The following is a 17,616-nucleotide window of genomic DNA, read 5'->3' on the forward strand; positions in this document are numbered from 1 at the left end:
TTACACATGAATAGAATATTGTGACATGGATTAAGGATTTAAGGAATTTTACCATTTAATATAATATAAAATATAAATAACTATTATTAATATATTTAAGAGAGATACGAGGGACGGATTTATTATACTTCTAGACCCGTTGAGCGAGTCAAGACCCGCCCCGAAGAAGAAACTAGTAACTGACAAATCGTGAAACATAAAGAAATGAATCGCGGTTTAACGAACATAAACATAGTACAAAAGATTTTAACGTCCTGCACGGGATGAAATGAATATATATATATATATATTTAAGTAAAATAAGATAATTAAAACAAAACAGATGGGACAACAGAAGATATGCTATATAGCTATAAAATTTAAATCTTATTTCCATCTCATTAAAAAAAAAACTTAAAAATTTTTTTCTTACACAAACTAGGTAAAAACATTAAAAGGTCGTACCATAACAAACATGTTCTTAATTAAAATATGAAGTATTTTTTCAGAGGATTCGGTCCTGAATATCTGTTAGCAACGACGACGCAATGGAGCTCAGTTTCTTCCCGGTTTCTCCAGCAATGTTCTTCAGAGAGGAGATGTCTTGTTGTGCCTGATGACCCAGATATATATATATGATTCAGCAAAGAAAGAAAAGATTGTAGCATCCGTTTGGGCTTCCGGGAGGATAGATAGGTAATCAAAATATCCACCAAGAAACATATTCTTAAAATTTAAAATCTCACACGCTTTCAAATAACAAAATGGTGAAATACATCTTAACCCCTAGTTATTCAAAAAATAACTAAAAACCCCTTGGAGGAAAACAATATATAATTCCCAAGATTCTAAATATATTGCTAAAATGTTGATATATCCTGGTAATGTGCCAGGATCCACATGTTTTGAATGGAAAAAACAGAGCGCCAAAGCAATGATATAAATATCGAACAAACGATTATCAAGGAGAATACAAAGAAATTTAGTGCTGTGCGTGTACCTGGTATGACAGCCGATTGATGAGATCACTTGCAGTAACATCCAGAGAACCACTAGTATCACAGCCAAAGAAATCAGCGCTAGATATTGATGTTGAACCCTGCATACGAGGACAAATATTTGTATATTATGTAAACGTATGATCATGAACATTACTGAACCATAAAAAATGAACCAACAGGAACGAACAAGGGCCATTGATATGAAAAAAATCTTTCAAATTTGTTACGTTTTCTAAACAATACGTGTTAATTGTCCCACATCGGTTGGATAAATAACCTTGGAGTTGTATATATGGGCTTGGACAATCCTCCCCCCTTGAGCTAGCTTTTGGGGTTGAGTTAGGTCCAAGTTCCATTCTTAACATGGTATCAGAGCCCGGGTTCCACCGTTATGTGTTGGACTGCCTATAATTAGGTCACTCGTTCTACCCATAATTGGGTCATTTGTAAACTCCACGCTCCAGACGTTCATTCCTGGGCGTGATAGGGGTGTGTTAATTGTCCCACATCGATTGGATAAATAACCTTGGAGTTGTATATATGGGCTTGGACAATCCTCCCCCCTTGAGCTAGCTTTTGGGGTTGAGTTAGGTCCAAGTTCCATTCTTAACAATATGCCTTTTCCAAATTGAAACGTACTAAGATCCTCATATCTAAATTAGTTTACAAAATGCAACTGAATTAAAAAATTTCAATATAATAACGGTAAAATGCAATTGGATGTTTGTAATCAAAAGCATGTAAGTTATTTCTGATATTAAACAGTTCCACACCAAAGTAGTGAATCTAAGGTTTTGTTTGGATGGTAGGATTTGAAACCCAATTTAAATGTAGATTTCAAATTCCTCAATCCAAATTCAACCTATGGTTCTATTTCCTCGATATATTAGACAAAAGATGAAAAAACGCCCAAAGAGTATGACTAAGAAGAGAAGTAAATAAAAGACAATAACCAACAACTTCCCCAACACCAAAAGAGAGCCTGATGAAAACATTATTGGAAGGGAGGTGAAAAATAAGATAAACATGAGTACATACAGAGAACTTCTGCAGGGAAATTGAAGCATCTGCCTCCTTGTCTTTATTTTGCTCACCATAAAACTGGGCTGATGAAATAGATTTCGCATTGGAGAACTTCTTCCTTGCTTCATCGGTTTCCTCAACCTGATGGGCATAGAGATGGAATTTTTACTTGAAAAATATCTTGCATGATTGAAAAAAATGAATTACAAACCTCCGATCTCACAGTGGCATGAGTACTCAGACGGATAGCAAGTAAAAGAAATGAACAAGATAATATCCAGCAATCAATTTCACAAAGAATTTAAAAAGTAGGATTTATGTTGAGAAAATATAAAATAAGATCAAGATACTTAATTTTTCCAAAACATATGGAGATAAATCTAAAAAAAATTATTTTCAGAATCATAAACATGCAAAGAGCCACTTCTCACTCCTTCAAATCAAAGGATTCACAAGCTAGTTCTTTTCATTCAGCATGCAAATATTGCAGCCCCTTCAACAAAACAATATGTTCTTTAATTAATTGATTATAATCAAGTTAAGTGAGCACAAATCAACAACCACGTCAAATGCATATCACATTGTATCATGCTTCACATTACACAATTCTTGATTTCTAATACTACGATGTAACTGGCAAGGGCATAAATAGTTTCTCATATTGTCAATGAGAATATCTATCTTACTTGCAGTTTTGTGGTGTTTGAGGTGCCCTTCTTTGGAAAGCCACTGTCCATGCCGAATTCAGCAAAAAAGTTGGATGACTTTGGCGGTGCTACGTGGTTAACTCGAGCACTTTCAGAAGTAACATCTGTAGATTGGGCATTGTCATTATACTCAAATCGAGATGTAAACGATGAACCAACAGCGGGGGTGCTACTATTTGCAGAGGTGGCAAAAGAAACTTGTGTGGGTGGTGCTTCCGGTTTCTGTTCATAAAGGCTTTCACTAGGCTGCAATGGTAAAACGTTTGGCCACTCAATAGATTGAGATATTGATCAAAATTCAGAAGACCAAGTTATGAAACATTTCATGTTATCACTCACTTCAAAACGTTTCATTTACAACAGAAACCACATTACCTTGGTAGTAAGCTTTCGAGCACCAAGCCCCGTGGTTTTCCCAGTTTTCTTTGCACCAAGAGGCTTTTTAACAGTTGTCATCGAAACAGTATGAGAGGCTCTTGGAGAAGCAGAAAAGTCTGAAGTACCATTTTTAAGCGAAGAACTTTCCTTCAGGGTGTCTTCGGAAGACTTCCTTTTTTGGTCTTCAATGAGGTTGCTCTTAACATCAGAAAATCCATTAGAACCCTTAGGTGACTGAGAAGCAACAGGAGACGAAGGTAAACCAGTCTCTTCTGAGTTGCTTTTTGCAACTTCTTTTGAAAGTAACTGCTTATATAATTCGGCAGCCCTTGATGTATATTTTGCCTCGATCTTGCCTCCATCAGTCCATCCGTGCTGCTTGAAGAAAACTTGAGCTCGTGTATTTCCACCGAAGGACATCATCTTCAACTGCTCTGGAGTCCAAGAATCCAAATTTGTTGACCTGCAAGTAAAAGCCAGCTTCTGTGAAGATAGAACACAAAATATTTTGAGAATAAATACAAGGTTCTGTGCTTCGATTCCCATGTGCCAATTATGTTTATTTTCCTTTTCCATTTGCCTTCAAAAATTTTAAGTCCTAGGAGCCCAAAGTACGATAGACTACAGGAACTCGAACCAGAAATCACAATGTTGAAAACACATATTTCTAACTCTTTAGCTCAATTCATATCTTACTTCGAGCATTTTTCTCCTTGATTTAATTTGTTTTTACTCACATACTGATGCTATTTTTTACTTTTCTTCTTTCTCCTCATCCTAGCGAGGCCGAGTTCATGTTTCATCGTTTGGTCTTATACCTGAATTAATTATTCTAAATTTGTTTGAAGCCACATAATGTATCCATTAAAAAGGATTTCAAAATGTCTCCGAAGATGTCGAGCACATTTGAAAATATTAATAACCTGAACAACGCTCAAGTTATATTTATTTACTTTTCCACCCTTTGTAACACTAAAGCTAAAAATAAACTGTGAACTGCTAAATCATATTTGAATCCATTCTCTTTCAATTATTTGCCAATAGTCCCCGATTTATCAAATTCAAGGATGTATTACTTATTACAGTCCATATTTTATATGATTATATCTGATTCAAACATTTCATCATGTCAACAATAGTTTGGTTATGCTGTTGAGGGCCTGAGGCAAGATACAGCATATGTCAGTCACTTCAAAATGAATATGCATTCATTTCTGCAAGCTTAGGTAAGGAACTGCAGGTTAGCCCTCTATACAGCAGCCAACCAAGCATATGTTCAAAAGCATTTGCACTGCTGATACGGAAATTTTGTGACATTGGGCTGGTATAGCTCTCAAACGAAAGTCAAAACTTCCCTTCCAACTATTCTTTAACTGTATGTGTTGTTAACCAGCAGACCCAGTGAGATACACTGATTTAAATCACTGTATTATGCTTGATGAGTAAGATTAAGAATATTAAAAAAAAAAGAGAGATCTTCAGGTGAGAGTTCTTAAGCTGTCTTTTACAATTAATAAAAAAAAGGCTCTCGAAGAAGCATTTCAGGATACCAGGTTTGAAGTTCCTGGTTTTAATTGGAATATAACTCTTCCAAAAAATAGGACTACTATGTGAGACTCAATGTGGAGAACACCGTCACAGGATGACTGAAGCTTCTAGCCCAACCAAAAAACTCCCAATCGTAATAAGTTGATCAATGTGGATCACTCATTGAATATGAAAAACTTTGTTAGCCTGTTTAGAAAATATGAAGAAATAAGCCTGAAGTCAACCAAAACAACATGGAATCATCTAGAATTTAAGTTCCCGGTTTAATGAAAGGGCCAGCAAAACATAGAGATATTGTCGCAAAGAACGTTCCACATCCTCGTTAAAGTCAATACGAACTTTCCAAAACTTTCAGATAGTGCAGTATCGCATTTTGTAATTCACAATGTTCATTTAAAACTCACAACCAGCATGAAGTCACCGGCTTAGGTTTTGATAATTTAATTTAAAACTTGATGCAATATTATTACCAGATTAAAACAAAATTAGATTCATTAGATTCATAGCTCTAGCAGAACCCACATAATTTTCTCAAACAGAACACTATTTATCAAAATCAAATTACAACCTACTTGTCTCATGGACTTCTAAAAACATATATTAAAAGAAGCTCCTGAATTCGAGCATGGGACACCAATCAAAAAACAAGTTCATGGCTCTGAAGATATTTGTCTAGCACAATGGCAAAAATTCAAAGTCTACACAGTTGCCAACCATACAAAATCAAATATAGTCACTTGGGTTGCGTTTGATCAGACTTTCGATCAACCCGACCGACAAAACTTTCAGAAAAATGCTAGAAAATAATTTTTGAAAAGTTATATGCCACGGGTATAAGTTTTGAAAGTTGATATGATATGTGCAGAAAGAGATTTAGTTTAATAATAATATGAGGAAGTTAAAATGGTATAACAATTGATATAAGAAGGTAGAAAGAAAAGAGAAAAAAGAAAAATTGTGTCATTCTATGTTTTAAATTGTTGATTTGAAATATGAAATGCCATGTAAAAAATTTGAAAAAAAAAGTGAGAAGATGTTCGGATAAAGAATCCGAACAGTGATTGATCTCGGAATTGAACTCCAGGGCCCAACCAAAAAAGGCCCCGGTTTCTCTTAGTCATTAAAGTATAAAAAAATTAATGAAATTACAGAGATGCTAGAAATTGAATTTCTCAGAATACAACTAACATCGCAAGATTTCACCTTTTGACATGCATAATGTAATACAACCAGAGAAATCTTTCGTATACACTACATATATATAGCATAAAGAATGAAAATCATAAACTACAAACGAGGCTAAATCAAAATCTACCACAAAACCAAGTGATACCACAACACAAAACAGTATAACATATATTCAAATCGGTTAAAACAATCACCTAACGAAGCTTATGTGGACACCAAGGCTGCGATGAGCCGCCGAGCAATCAATGCACAAGAAGATCCCATACGTCACCGACGCCCAAGTCGGGTTCTTAGCGTTGCAATCGAAACACATCTGAAATCAGAAACACAGAATCGCTCGGATCTAGATCAGATCCCATCATTCATAGCAAAAATCGAAATCATGCGCATCAATCAGTCAAAATCATCACAGAACCAAAAAAGCATAATCACTAAAAACAACACATCAATTGAAATTCACAGGCAAACAAATCAATCATAATTAAAAATATATAAAGCATAACACCACAAATTTCACCTTATTTTCGGATTTCGATAAGAGTTTGCGAAAAATCTGGTTCTTGTCAGTGTAGCTATCGAAAGCCATTGCTGCTCCACAAAAAATTTGTGCGATTTGCGAATGTAGAGAGTAATAAATATCACAAATAGGGAAGGAAATGCGGAGGGGAAGAAAAAGAAATCAACCGAAATGGAAAGGAAACGGGAGAAATCTGATGCGAAGCGGCTTAATGCATTTTTCGATCGAGTTATATTTCTTTCAATACTTCGCGTTTTGTTCTTTGTATGCCATGGGGGTATATTTGTCATTTCATCCATGTAGCTTGATGGTCCTTTTTAGGTAAAAAAAAATTCCAGCTGTATCTCTCCGAGTCAGCACGAATTAAGTAAATTCTATATAAAAATTTTATTCAAATTAAAAAAATTTAGTGGTTGCTATTTTTTTGTAGTTATGAACAACAATTGTTTAATTAGGGTAATATTTATTATTTTAGTAATTTAAACTATTTCATTATTTATTTTATTTTTTAGGTTGAGGATATATAACATGGTTATTATGCAATCATAGTCAATATATATATATATTTATATATCAAAGAGAATATGTCTCATTACGATTGTCTTATAGATATCGACTTAGTCTAAACCTACAGTAAAAAGTAACGGTTTTGACATAAAATTTAATATTTTACACTTAAAATAATATATATTACATAATAATTTTTCATACCATAATGTTTTTCAGTGAAAAATAATATTTTGAACATAAGGTCAAATCGCAGATCTGTCTCACAAAGTTTGTTAGGATCGAAAATAGAGTTTAGAGAAGGTGAATAGAATTTTAAAAATATTCTTTGAAACTTGAGCTAGTCTTAATAGTTGTTAACTACTAATGCATGTTTTTAGGCCGGTTAATGCAGTTAGACCACTGAAAATGGTTTTCACGTGCGAAGATACAGAAAAAATATATAAAAGTGACAGAAAATCAAGTGATTGAAAATAAATAACAAAAGATACATGAAAGTTCGAAGGTAATATAATTATATGTATCATCTTCTTCTACTCAAGAAAGAAATCTAATAAAAGACTTTGAATTTTACAACTCATTGTACACTCACTCTAATTATGACTTATCCAATGTATGTACTAAAACTCTTAATATCTTCTACACGATACAAACTCAAATCGTTTACTGAACTTTAGATTCAGACATATACAAACACAACTTACTAATGGTCTTTTGAATATCTAGCGTTGGTGAGATAACACAAATTTATCCTTAATGATCAAATATTAACAACATGTGTGCAATGGAGCAACTTGAAGATAGAACACTAAAGATTACTCAAAATCTTTGACAAGGCATATTGAGGGTGCTTCCGTAGTTTATTTTGGCTTGAATCATGCCTATATATAGATGAACTCCTTCAACGGTTAAATCTTCAGTAATGAATACTTGTACTTATAGCTGAATAAAAACAAGTTGTCTTTTGTTTCATTTCTTTTCATAATATGCTGCAATTAATGCACATTGACATATATCCAAAAATGGAAATAAATGAATAAAGTCCATATATATGAGAAAGAAAAATATGTGTGTATCTTTGTCTTTTTAGGAGACATTATTGGACAATGAGAGATATCGGATAATGTTCATTGATAAGTTATTTTTTTTTTTGAAATATCGGGATGATATGTATGTTGGGACATCGTATTCTCGCACCCAAGACGCAGCGGAAGTTTAAAAATTTTGTTCTTGGACGTCGTGTGTTTAAAAACATTCATAGGGTGTTTAGAATTGTACCTTTGCGTTCTTAACGCTTGGACTCCAAACTATTCCGATTTTTACGCGGAGATAGTCCTTTTTGTAAATTCCTACGAACGGCTCTTCTCCTTTGATCGCCTAATTAGGTCCACGATCAAAAGCTTTGTTCCTCGCTTGGATTGCACTAGTAATCACAAAAGATTTGTGCGTTGAGACTGTAGCCTCCAAATTTCCAAAATCCGGAGTCGGTGCAACGTCGAAAGGACACGGCGACGGAAGAAACAAGTGGCTGAAAATTTCCTTTCAATTTTCTTCAAGGGGGCCGAGACTTCATGATTTTAAATCATGTATCTTGTGCTAATTGATTATTAACCAATTATTAACAATTAATTATTGATCATTAATCAACAATTAAGCAAATCCAATTTGCTTTGGTGGCCAAAATTCCTCCAACAATTCAATGAGGTTGCCGTGACTTTCAAGGAGGATGGGAGAAATATTTTTGTTGTTTTTGTGTGCAAAAGCTAGGTTTTTTTATTATGAGTCCTAGTGGTGTATATATAGAGTGAGACTCCAAATTTAATTAGGAGTTCATCTCTCACAAGGACTCTAATAATTTCATTATATTTAAACTCTCATATAATTAATATATAATGTATTTATTAACCTTTAATAATACATGATATAATAATATTATATACACGTATTTTATATCTCCATATAAAATATATACATATATATTAATTATTAAATAACCATTATTTAATTAATAAATTAACTCCTTGGTTAATTTAATTCTAGACTCCTCTGGAACATATATGAGAATTTGTGCAAGTTAGTAGTCACCACTACTAGCACAATCATTTAATTAGTAAATTCCAAATTCACTAAAAAAATGATTTCGAACTCATTATAACCCCGAACGACGATCCGAGAGCGCCAATGTACCAAGGATGCAAATCTTGTTCATATAATGAAAATCGAAAATTTCGAAGATCAAAATTTTCATTTACCAAATTTAGAACTTGCCATATATGGCAGTTACCATATTTGGCAGCTGCCAGTTTTAGTGAACTCCTTCACAAAACAAGCAATTCCACTCTCCTTCTTTATTTAGCAATCATGTCAACTTCCATTTATTCCATCCTATGGAAATAGCTCATAAACTCCTTTATAAGCTTCCTGTTTGATCTCCATCAAACTATAATCGCCAAATTCCAACTCCTTGAAATTTGACTATCTCAACGGGAACACAGAATCCGATGCTTGTGTGACCCTCAATGGTTCAGGGATACAGCTAGCCGTGAGTTCACATCTCCATGTGATTCAGAATAACATTTATTCTTATTCGGGTTTACCCTAGTTAACTCCATTCTTTTCATCAACTCATTGATCAAGAATGTCAGAACTCATTTCTGATTGCACCCATCGGATCATGGTAAGAGCGTCTAGTAGCATCGCCTCATGATCCCCTAGGTATCACTGATAGTGCATGCAAGAACCTTTAGTCACGGTTAGCGTACAGTACGGTCCCTTCAACACATATATCCCGATCGAATCTACAACCATTGGTATATCGAGAGTTGCATATGAATTCGATAACGATGTGATTTATCTTTGAGTATTAATAGTGGCATGACATGTGAAACTAGGAAAACACCTTTCCCTAAAGCACATTTCTTGCTCTGGCCAGAGACTCCTTGCACTATTAACTCATCAGATCACATAGGATATATTCACCCGTAGGCGAACGGTGAATCCCCGACTACAATGCATTTGCTCCTACGTATTTCGAAACTACACCCAACCTCGCCACCTGATGATTCTCGATGGAGTCGGTAAACGGATCAAAGTGCATGCTAGTACGTATAGCCCCTACATTGTCCCGGGTCAAAGGACTAATGGTGTACAACCATAACTGCGAACTATTCCACTCGATAAATGGGAACCACTTGGATAGTCCGAGGGAGGGTTGTTCAGTGCATCATCATATGATCACCCATATGTGTGAATGGACATCTCCATGCCCTTTCCAATGAAACATGGCATTTACACCACAGATGCTAGTCTCGAGCTCGAGCGACCTTTATCCTTGTTTTATGCGGCTGAATCGACTAGGAACCTGTTTAGAACATACGGTACGCTTTCTAATGAGTTTCGTGATCTTACGTTGAGACGCAGACCTCATGGTACCTATTGTATATTCAATGACTTTATCTATGCAGCTTGCATGGATATACAGATAAAGTATAATGTCATAATCGAATAAAATCATAAAATATTATTAAAATAAAGATTGTTTTGCATTAGAGTCAATAAAAGCCCTAGCCACAAGTTGGCTTGCCGGGAACCTACTCTAACAATGTACACATACTGACTTGGTGTGCAGGCATACCAGATAGAGATTAATCTGCAGCTTGAGCTTCTTGTGCAATCCAACTTGAGTATTGGAAGCATTTTGATATAGTAAAAAGAAATGTTGTCTAACTCCAACTAGAGTCTTGAATATAAGGTTGTTCATCTTGACCTATAATATTCAACTTGAAATTTGTAAACACAAGAAAATAACAATTGGACCTGTAAACATATCGATGATGCATGTTCTCACCAAAACTGAAACATTTTAAATTTAACAAAGGCGAATCGCGAAACAGTCTTGTATGAGTTTTTTAGAATTAATTTTTATAATTTATATTTTTTTTTGAGATGGAAATTTTAAAAATAGGGTTTTTTAAAAAATCTCCCAAACATATTAAAATTGTGAATTTTAATAGTGATTTGTACATATTTTTCATGAGACATTTGTGTATAGATACTATAATTTTGAACTTTGCTCCTTTGTTGATTGTTGTATAAGGAGTTGAAATTTAACTTTATTAATGATGAATTTCGTGGATTTAGAGTAATTTTGTGTCATTTAGGTCGATATGTAACTTAGGAATTTGGAGTGATTAGGTGTCACTTCTATCAGTGTGTGACCTATCCTAAGTTCTTAACTTAGGCCATCTTCAACCCATATCCTATATTTTTCATCATCTATCCTCTAAAATAGAGATTCATGATCTCTATTTTCGAAAACCTTCTCCAACTCATATCCTCTAAATATTATCAAATAATCTATTTCTTTAATTTATTTCATTTTCAACCCATTTCCTTTAAATATTAAGAAATACTATATTTCTTTAATTTATTTCATTTTCAACCCATTTCCTTTAAATATTAAGAAATACTATATTTCTTTAATTTATTTCATTTTTAACACATATCTTTTAAATATTACCAAATATTTCATTTCTCTAATTTATTTCATTTTCAAATACACACACATATATAATTAATTAATTTCATAATATATTATTTAACTAAACTTAATTAATTCGCTAAACATAACACAACTACATGTGTATTCCACTCGTTTATTTAAAACAATACATTTATTTTGTCATCAAATTGCAAACAAAAGACAACATTCATCAAACAGACATAAAATATAAATAAAGACAAACATAAACGACACATGATTTAAAGAACAACACACAAATTGACCATTAAAAATACTAATATTCTGAATTACTGTACTTCTCCCACAAATGGTCAATAAGAGCATCTCGGAGTGCATAGTGAGCCGATTTATCTTTTATTTTACGATGGCGTGCAAGAAACTCTTGAAATCGGACATGCTCATCATGTGCCATTTCAACATCTGGGATGGGTGCCTCGCGATAATCTGTGACTGGCACATTCAATTCCCTTTCGTTTTCAATAATCATATTATGCATTATAATGCATGTTGTCATGATATCATGCAGCACTTGTTTGCTCCAAATTCGTGTAGGTCCAGTGATTATCGCCCACTTTGATTGCAATACTCCAAATGCTCGTTCAACATCTTTTCTACAACTTTCTTGTCGTGCTGCAAAATATTTCTTCTTTGGACCTTGTGGATTGTTTGCACTAGAGTAGCTCACTTTGGATATATACCATATGCTAGGTAGTATCCCATGGTGTATTCTTTTCCTTGTATGACATAGTTAGCAGGGGGAGCTACACCATTGACCAAATTAACAAAGAGATGAGATTTGATAACACATTACTGTCATTGTTTGAACCTGGCAAACCAAAGTATGCATGCCATATCCACAACTCATAATCTGCTATGGCCTCCAAAATGATGGTTGGTTTTCCGCTACGACCAGCATATTGTCCAGCCCAACCTGTTGGACAGTTTTTCCACTTCCAACGCATACAATCTAGGCTTCCTAGCATTCCCGGGAATCCACGTTGTTTTCCAATAAGGAGAATCCTTTCAATGTCCTCAGCATTTGTCGACCGAAGATACCAGTCACCAAAAACCTCTACCACAGCCCGACAAAATCTTTTTAAACTTTCAATAGCAGTAGACTCCCCGATTTTAATATACTCATCCGTTGAATCTGCCGCCATACCGTATGCTAAGATACGCATTGTAGCTGTTATCTTCTGGTATGGGGACAACCTAGGCCTCCCCAACGCATCTACTTTCTATACGAAGTAATTGTCATGTTGTTGAACGGATTCCATAATTCGCAAGAATAGCCGACGAGACATTCGAAAACGTCTCTTGAACATTGATTCATTGTACATTGGAGACTCAGAAAAATAGTCATTGTACAAGCGTTGTTCGGCAGCTAATCTGTCTCGATTAATCACAACATGGCCAGTGATCGAGCCTTGACGGTGCAAATTATCACTTTCTTGGAAGTAATTGGAGACAACGGTACCACTGTTTATGAGTTGGCTTAAAACCGTTTGTTGTTCGTCAATGCGATTCAACTCATTCTGTATGTTGGCACTAGGTTGATCTTCGTCGTCAGATGACGATGAGACGCATAGAAAGAAAAACTTGAAGGACCTCCTTCATGAAAATTCATTTTTGAGCAAGTTGAGTAAATTATCAAGAAGTCACTGGTCTTTAAATAAGTGGTGACACTTAATAGTTTAGTTATGTTAGATATTTTAATTTATTTTTAATATTATATGAAATAAAAGCCAACTCATTTTTTTTTGTCACGGGTTGTGTATTTCAATAAAGCCAACTGACAAAGGGGGTTGTCTAATTTATATAATGCATGTTGTCACGGGCTATGCATTTCCACTAAAAGCCAACTGAGGAGTTGTCTAGTTGCAGTCAGATGTCACGTGGTATCTAGTCACAATCAGAGACAACTCAATAGCCCACTCTTGTCTCTATACTAGCTGTCACGGGTTGTGCATTTCAAATAAAAGATATGTGATGGGTTGTCTAGTTACAGTCATCTATCACGTGTTGTCTAGTCACAATCAGAGACAACTCATCTGTCAACTCTTGTCTATATTTTTTGCAGTTGTCACGGGTTGTGTATTTGTTAGCAAAGAAAAGTCATCTGGCACGAGTTTTCACCCACTAATAAAGAAACTCTATAATATGTCAGAGATGCATTGTACATTTAAAATAAAGTTCTTTCAATACACACCTTTAGATCAAATTTCGTATCCCCAAACAAATCAATCTAAATAATTTAAATTTCTACCGTTAGATCAGATTTAATTTTAATTGAGACCGTTGATCCAGATTTCTTATCAAAATGTTTTGGCTATAAATTGAAGCATCATACGAAGCATTGAGACCACTCCTACAAATTGAATAATTATTTACAATCAAATGACTTCATCTAAACATGGTGCTGCCTTCTCAATCGAGGATGACAAACTACTCGTGATGGCTTATCTTGATGTCTACCAAAATCCAATAATTGGTATAAACCAATCACGCGATAGGTTATGATCACGAGTGGCAGCTACATACAACGAACAACTCGCTGGTAACTCAACAGATCCTCGAACTACTAAGGCCCTCCAATGTCGCTGGTTCAACATAAACAAGATTGTCCAAAACTTTAGTTCATGTGTTAGCCAGGTGGAACTTAGCCGTCCAAGTGGTGCTTATGAGAAAGACATTGTGAGTAATTAATTTTTTTTATCATATTTATGTGAAACTATATTTTTTTACTTTATGTGACTAAGATACAATTCATACTTTATTATAGTTGGATCAAGCAAAAGCCTTATTTAAGCAATCAGCTGGGTCGACTTGGCAGTTAGATCATGTATGGTCTTTGCTTAAGGACCAAGAGAAGTTTAGGTCATCAAACGCTATTTTACCGAATTTCATACCAAACCGCGGGAATATCGACTCATCCCAATCTGACTATTCTCCCAACACAGAATCACCAACACCCGATTCTGGAGGGCTATCTGGGTTTGCTATAAACCTGGATGATGATAATCCATCAGGAGGGAGTTCTTAGCGTCCAATTGGCATAAAAAAGGCCAAAGCCAAAAGAAAAGCTACTGAAGAACACTTGAAGGACATTTCCACCATGGCCAAATGTACTGAGAAAATGGTGGCTGTTATGGAGAATGGTGAGGTACATCGACAACAACTCATTGATGTTGAAAAACAAAGGAATGCGATAATGGGTTTTAAAGAAGGAAACAAAATACTAAGGATGAACACTATGTGCGTTGATGAATCAGTCCGTGCATACTTGATCAAAGAACAACAAAAAATTTGGTAGAAAAGAATGGCGACGAAACTTCTACACCGTTTGGACAGTTCTTCGGAGGAACTTCACCATCCGGGTCCGACCTTCCACCATACTAGTGTTCTCTCATGATTGCAATGAACTAAGAATGTGTTTATCTTTATTGTTGTGTGTGTGTGTGTGTTTTTTTTTTGGTGATATGTTTATCTTTATTGATGTCATGATGTGTGTGTTTTTTTATTGTCTACTTTATTATGTCTATAAATATAGCATGTTTATCAAGTTAAGTTAAATCGATAATAAATGTTTGTAGTAAATTATGTTATGTATTTTTTTTGTCATTACATTGTTCATGAATTCTATTTCGTGAATATTATAAATTGTAAATTATAATTAATTCATGCAAAATTAAAACAATTAAAATAAATTTTCAGAATTATATAATTCAAAATATAAAATAAAAAATGGACAAAAAATTATTTAAAATTAAAAACATTTAAAAAATTCGAAATTTAAAAAGTGGCCAAAAAATTATTTAACATTAAAAATAATTAAAAAAATTCGAAATTATTGAAAATTGGCCAAAAAATTTGATAAAACTACAAGGATTATATTGCAATTTTCATAATGACAATTCTGTAATTATTTGTATATTTCACCACATCTTCCATTTGAATAGTTGTCCTCCATTTTTAGAGGATTACTATTCCTTCCTCTAAAATAGAGTAGACAAATAAAGATGGGTCGGAGGAGAATCCATTCTCTATAATGAAGGAATACTCCATTTTGGAGTTGTGTTGGAGATGCCCTTAGTATGATATGAAGTACAAGAAATTTGGTGTCCATTAATTGAAAGTTGTAACAACCGATAATACTAATATTTTATAAAATTAAATTAATTATCGGATGTAACTTACGACAACATAGAATTTTATGTTGAAGAAAATCCACATAAACTATAAAATCCAACATGATAAATCATTAAGAATTTGACTGAAAACTTAAGCGAAAACGTACCAGAATTCATAATCCAGAATTCATTCAAACATGTCTTGATCTCCGAAATCTACGCGTTATTTTCCTTGTTCAATCCAAAAGATTTGGCGTTTGAAGTACTCTACAAAATAAAGTCCCTGGAATGCCCATATTTAAGGACAAAACAACTTCATTTCGCGCTTCTATTGAAATATATAGAAATAAAGTCATACAAACAATTAAAATACGTTTGAAATATTGTATTCGTAATCATTCTATCCAACACAAATTTAAATTATTTTCAATATATATGTTCAAAATTATACTATCGTATAATAACTAAATATGTATTATCCAAACTGTTGATATGGCATTTTCTCGCACGCAATGAGCAGCGAGAGTTTAAAAAACATTTGATGATAAAAACTTCCTTGGAAATTTTATGATTTAAATCCATTCATATGGTGTCTAGAATAATTTATCTTTGCGTATATAATGTCGACTCCAACTATTCCGGATTTTAAGCAGAGATAGTGTAATGCCCGGGATTTTATTTATTGTAATCGGAGATTATCTGAAATGATTTGGCGATAACTGATGTGATTATAGACGGGAAGGAGTAGACCGAAAAGACGAAAGAAAACACGGAATATGTGCGAGGACAGAACACCTCGCGCATATGCGCGACAAGGATCCGCGCATATGCGCGTGAGTGGCAGAAGACCTCGCGCATATGCGCGAGTCATACGAGAAACCAAGGGGAAAATCCAGAAGAGTTGGCGCATATGCGCGACATGAATGGGCGCATATGCGCAAGAATGGCAGAGAAGTTGGCGCATATGCGCGGCTGAAGGCGCGCAAATGCGCGAGTATTGAAATGCCGAGACAGTAGGTCTCGCGCATATGCGCGACTTATGTGCGCGCATATGCGCTAGCAGTCCAGTAGCTAATTTTCCGAATAGAACTTCCGGCGCATATGCGCGGGGCTTGGGCGCGCATATGCGCGCGGCATGCAAAACATAAAATCGACAGGTGGTTCATCGTGCAACTTGATGTATATATATATATATATATATATATATATATATATATATATATATACACACAAGCCTTAATTCTTCAGATGGAAAGAAAAGAAAGAAAAGCTCCGAGGAAAGATTTTTAGTTCGGATATTAGAAATTCGATTACGCGAAATCCATCCGTTCGATTTGAAATCTGACTTCAGTACCGAGTTCCTATCGACGCAGGCTACAACTGGACGTAAGTTTTGTTACGTTTAGATACGATTTGAAATTATGGTATTGTCAGAATTGAATATGAATCCTATATGGTGTTTCTGATACAGTGGACATCGTATATTTGAAGTCAGATTGAAGAACAGACTGTTTATGTAATTGTTATGATTTTCAGAGTTTATGTGATTGAGATTCGATATCAGAGTTGTATTGTTATTCAGATTATGAGTTGTACTGATACTGATGATGAGTTCTGCTATTATATCTGTGATGTTGAGATTGACGGGGATATCGAGACTGTATTGTTATACCGTCGAAACATCAGTAAATTGATATTGATCAGATTCAGTAGTGATTTCAATTATATCGTGATATCGTCGATATGGATTAGATTGTATCTTGATTCGATATTGATCAGATTATGTTTGATTTGAGTATTGATCAGAATAGATTTTGAACTGAGTTGCATATTGAGATTGTGCCTATGCGATATTGTATTTCAGATTGATATGGACAGATTTGACTTCGAGACTTCGACTTCGTCAGATCGCGAAGACAAAGGTATAAATTTATGTTGATGTGGGATTGCACAACTCGAGTCCGATTGACTTGAGTTTCCCAAAATCACATACTTTACTTTATTGCATCGATATTTGCAATCGTATGAGATTGATACCTTTGAGTTATGGATTTATGTATTGAGTCATTAAGCGGATACGCCTAATTGTGAATGAGTAATCTTGTGACAGTAGTGC

General features: G+C 34.5%; 1 protein-coding gene across 1 annotated transcript; it reads right to left on the bottom strand.

The window, feature by feature from the left end:
* Positions 1 to 353: 353 nt before the first annotated feature.
* LOC142526901 (putative ADP-ribosylation factor GTPase-activating protein AGD8) lies at positions 354 to 6,583 on the bottom strand. Its single transcript, XM_075631554.1, has 7 exons — positions 6,342 to 6,583; positions 6,019 to 6,137; positions 3,086 to 3,551; positions 2,690 to 2,956; positions 2,019 to 2,144; positions 980 to 1,078; positions 354 to 592 (listed from the first exon to the last, which is right to left on the bottom strand). Exons 1-7 carry the CDS (start codon positions 6,408 to 6,410, stop codon positions 485 to 487), a joined length of 1,254 nt encoding a protein of 417 aa, XP_075487669.1. The 5' UTR covers positions 6,411 to 6,583; the 3' UTR covers positions 354 to 484.
* Positions 6,584 to 17,616: the final 11,033 nt, after the last annotated feature.

This window comes from Primulina tabacum, chromosome 15 (genome assembly GCF_025594145.1).
Source record: "Primulina tabacum isolate GXHZ01 chromosome 15, ASM2559414v2, whole genome shotgun sequence".
Classification (NCBI taxonomy): domain Eukaryota; kingdom Viridiplantae; phylum Streptophyta; class Magnoliopsida; order Lamiales; family Gesneriaceae; genus Primulina; species Primulina tabacum.

What these genes read in the sequence shown, in the direction of transcription:
- LOC142526901 (XM_075631554.1), bottom strand. Translation starts at nt 6,410, where the DNA reads ATGGCTTTCGATAGCTACACTGACAAGAACCAGATTTTTCGCAAACTC. An exon ending in CTCGAAAGCTTACTACCAAG is followed by an intron (nt 2,957 to 3,085) that starts GTAATGTGGTTT and finishes TTACCATTGCAG; the next exon opens with CCTAGTGAAAGCCTTTATGA. An exon ending in CAAACACCACAAAACTGCAA is followed by an intron (nt 2,145 to 2,689) that starts GTAAGATAGATA and finishes TATGCCCATCAG; the next exon opens with GTTGAGGAAACCGATGAAGC.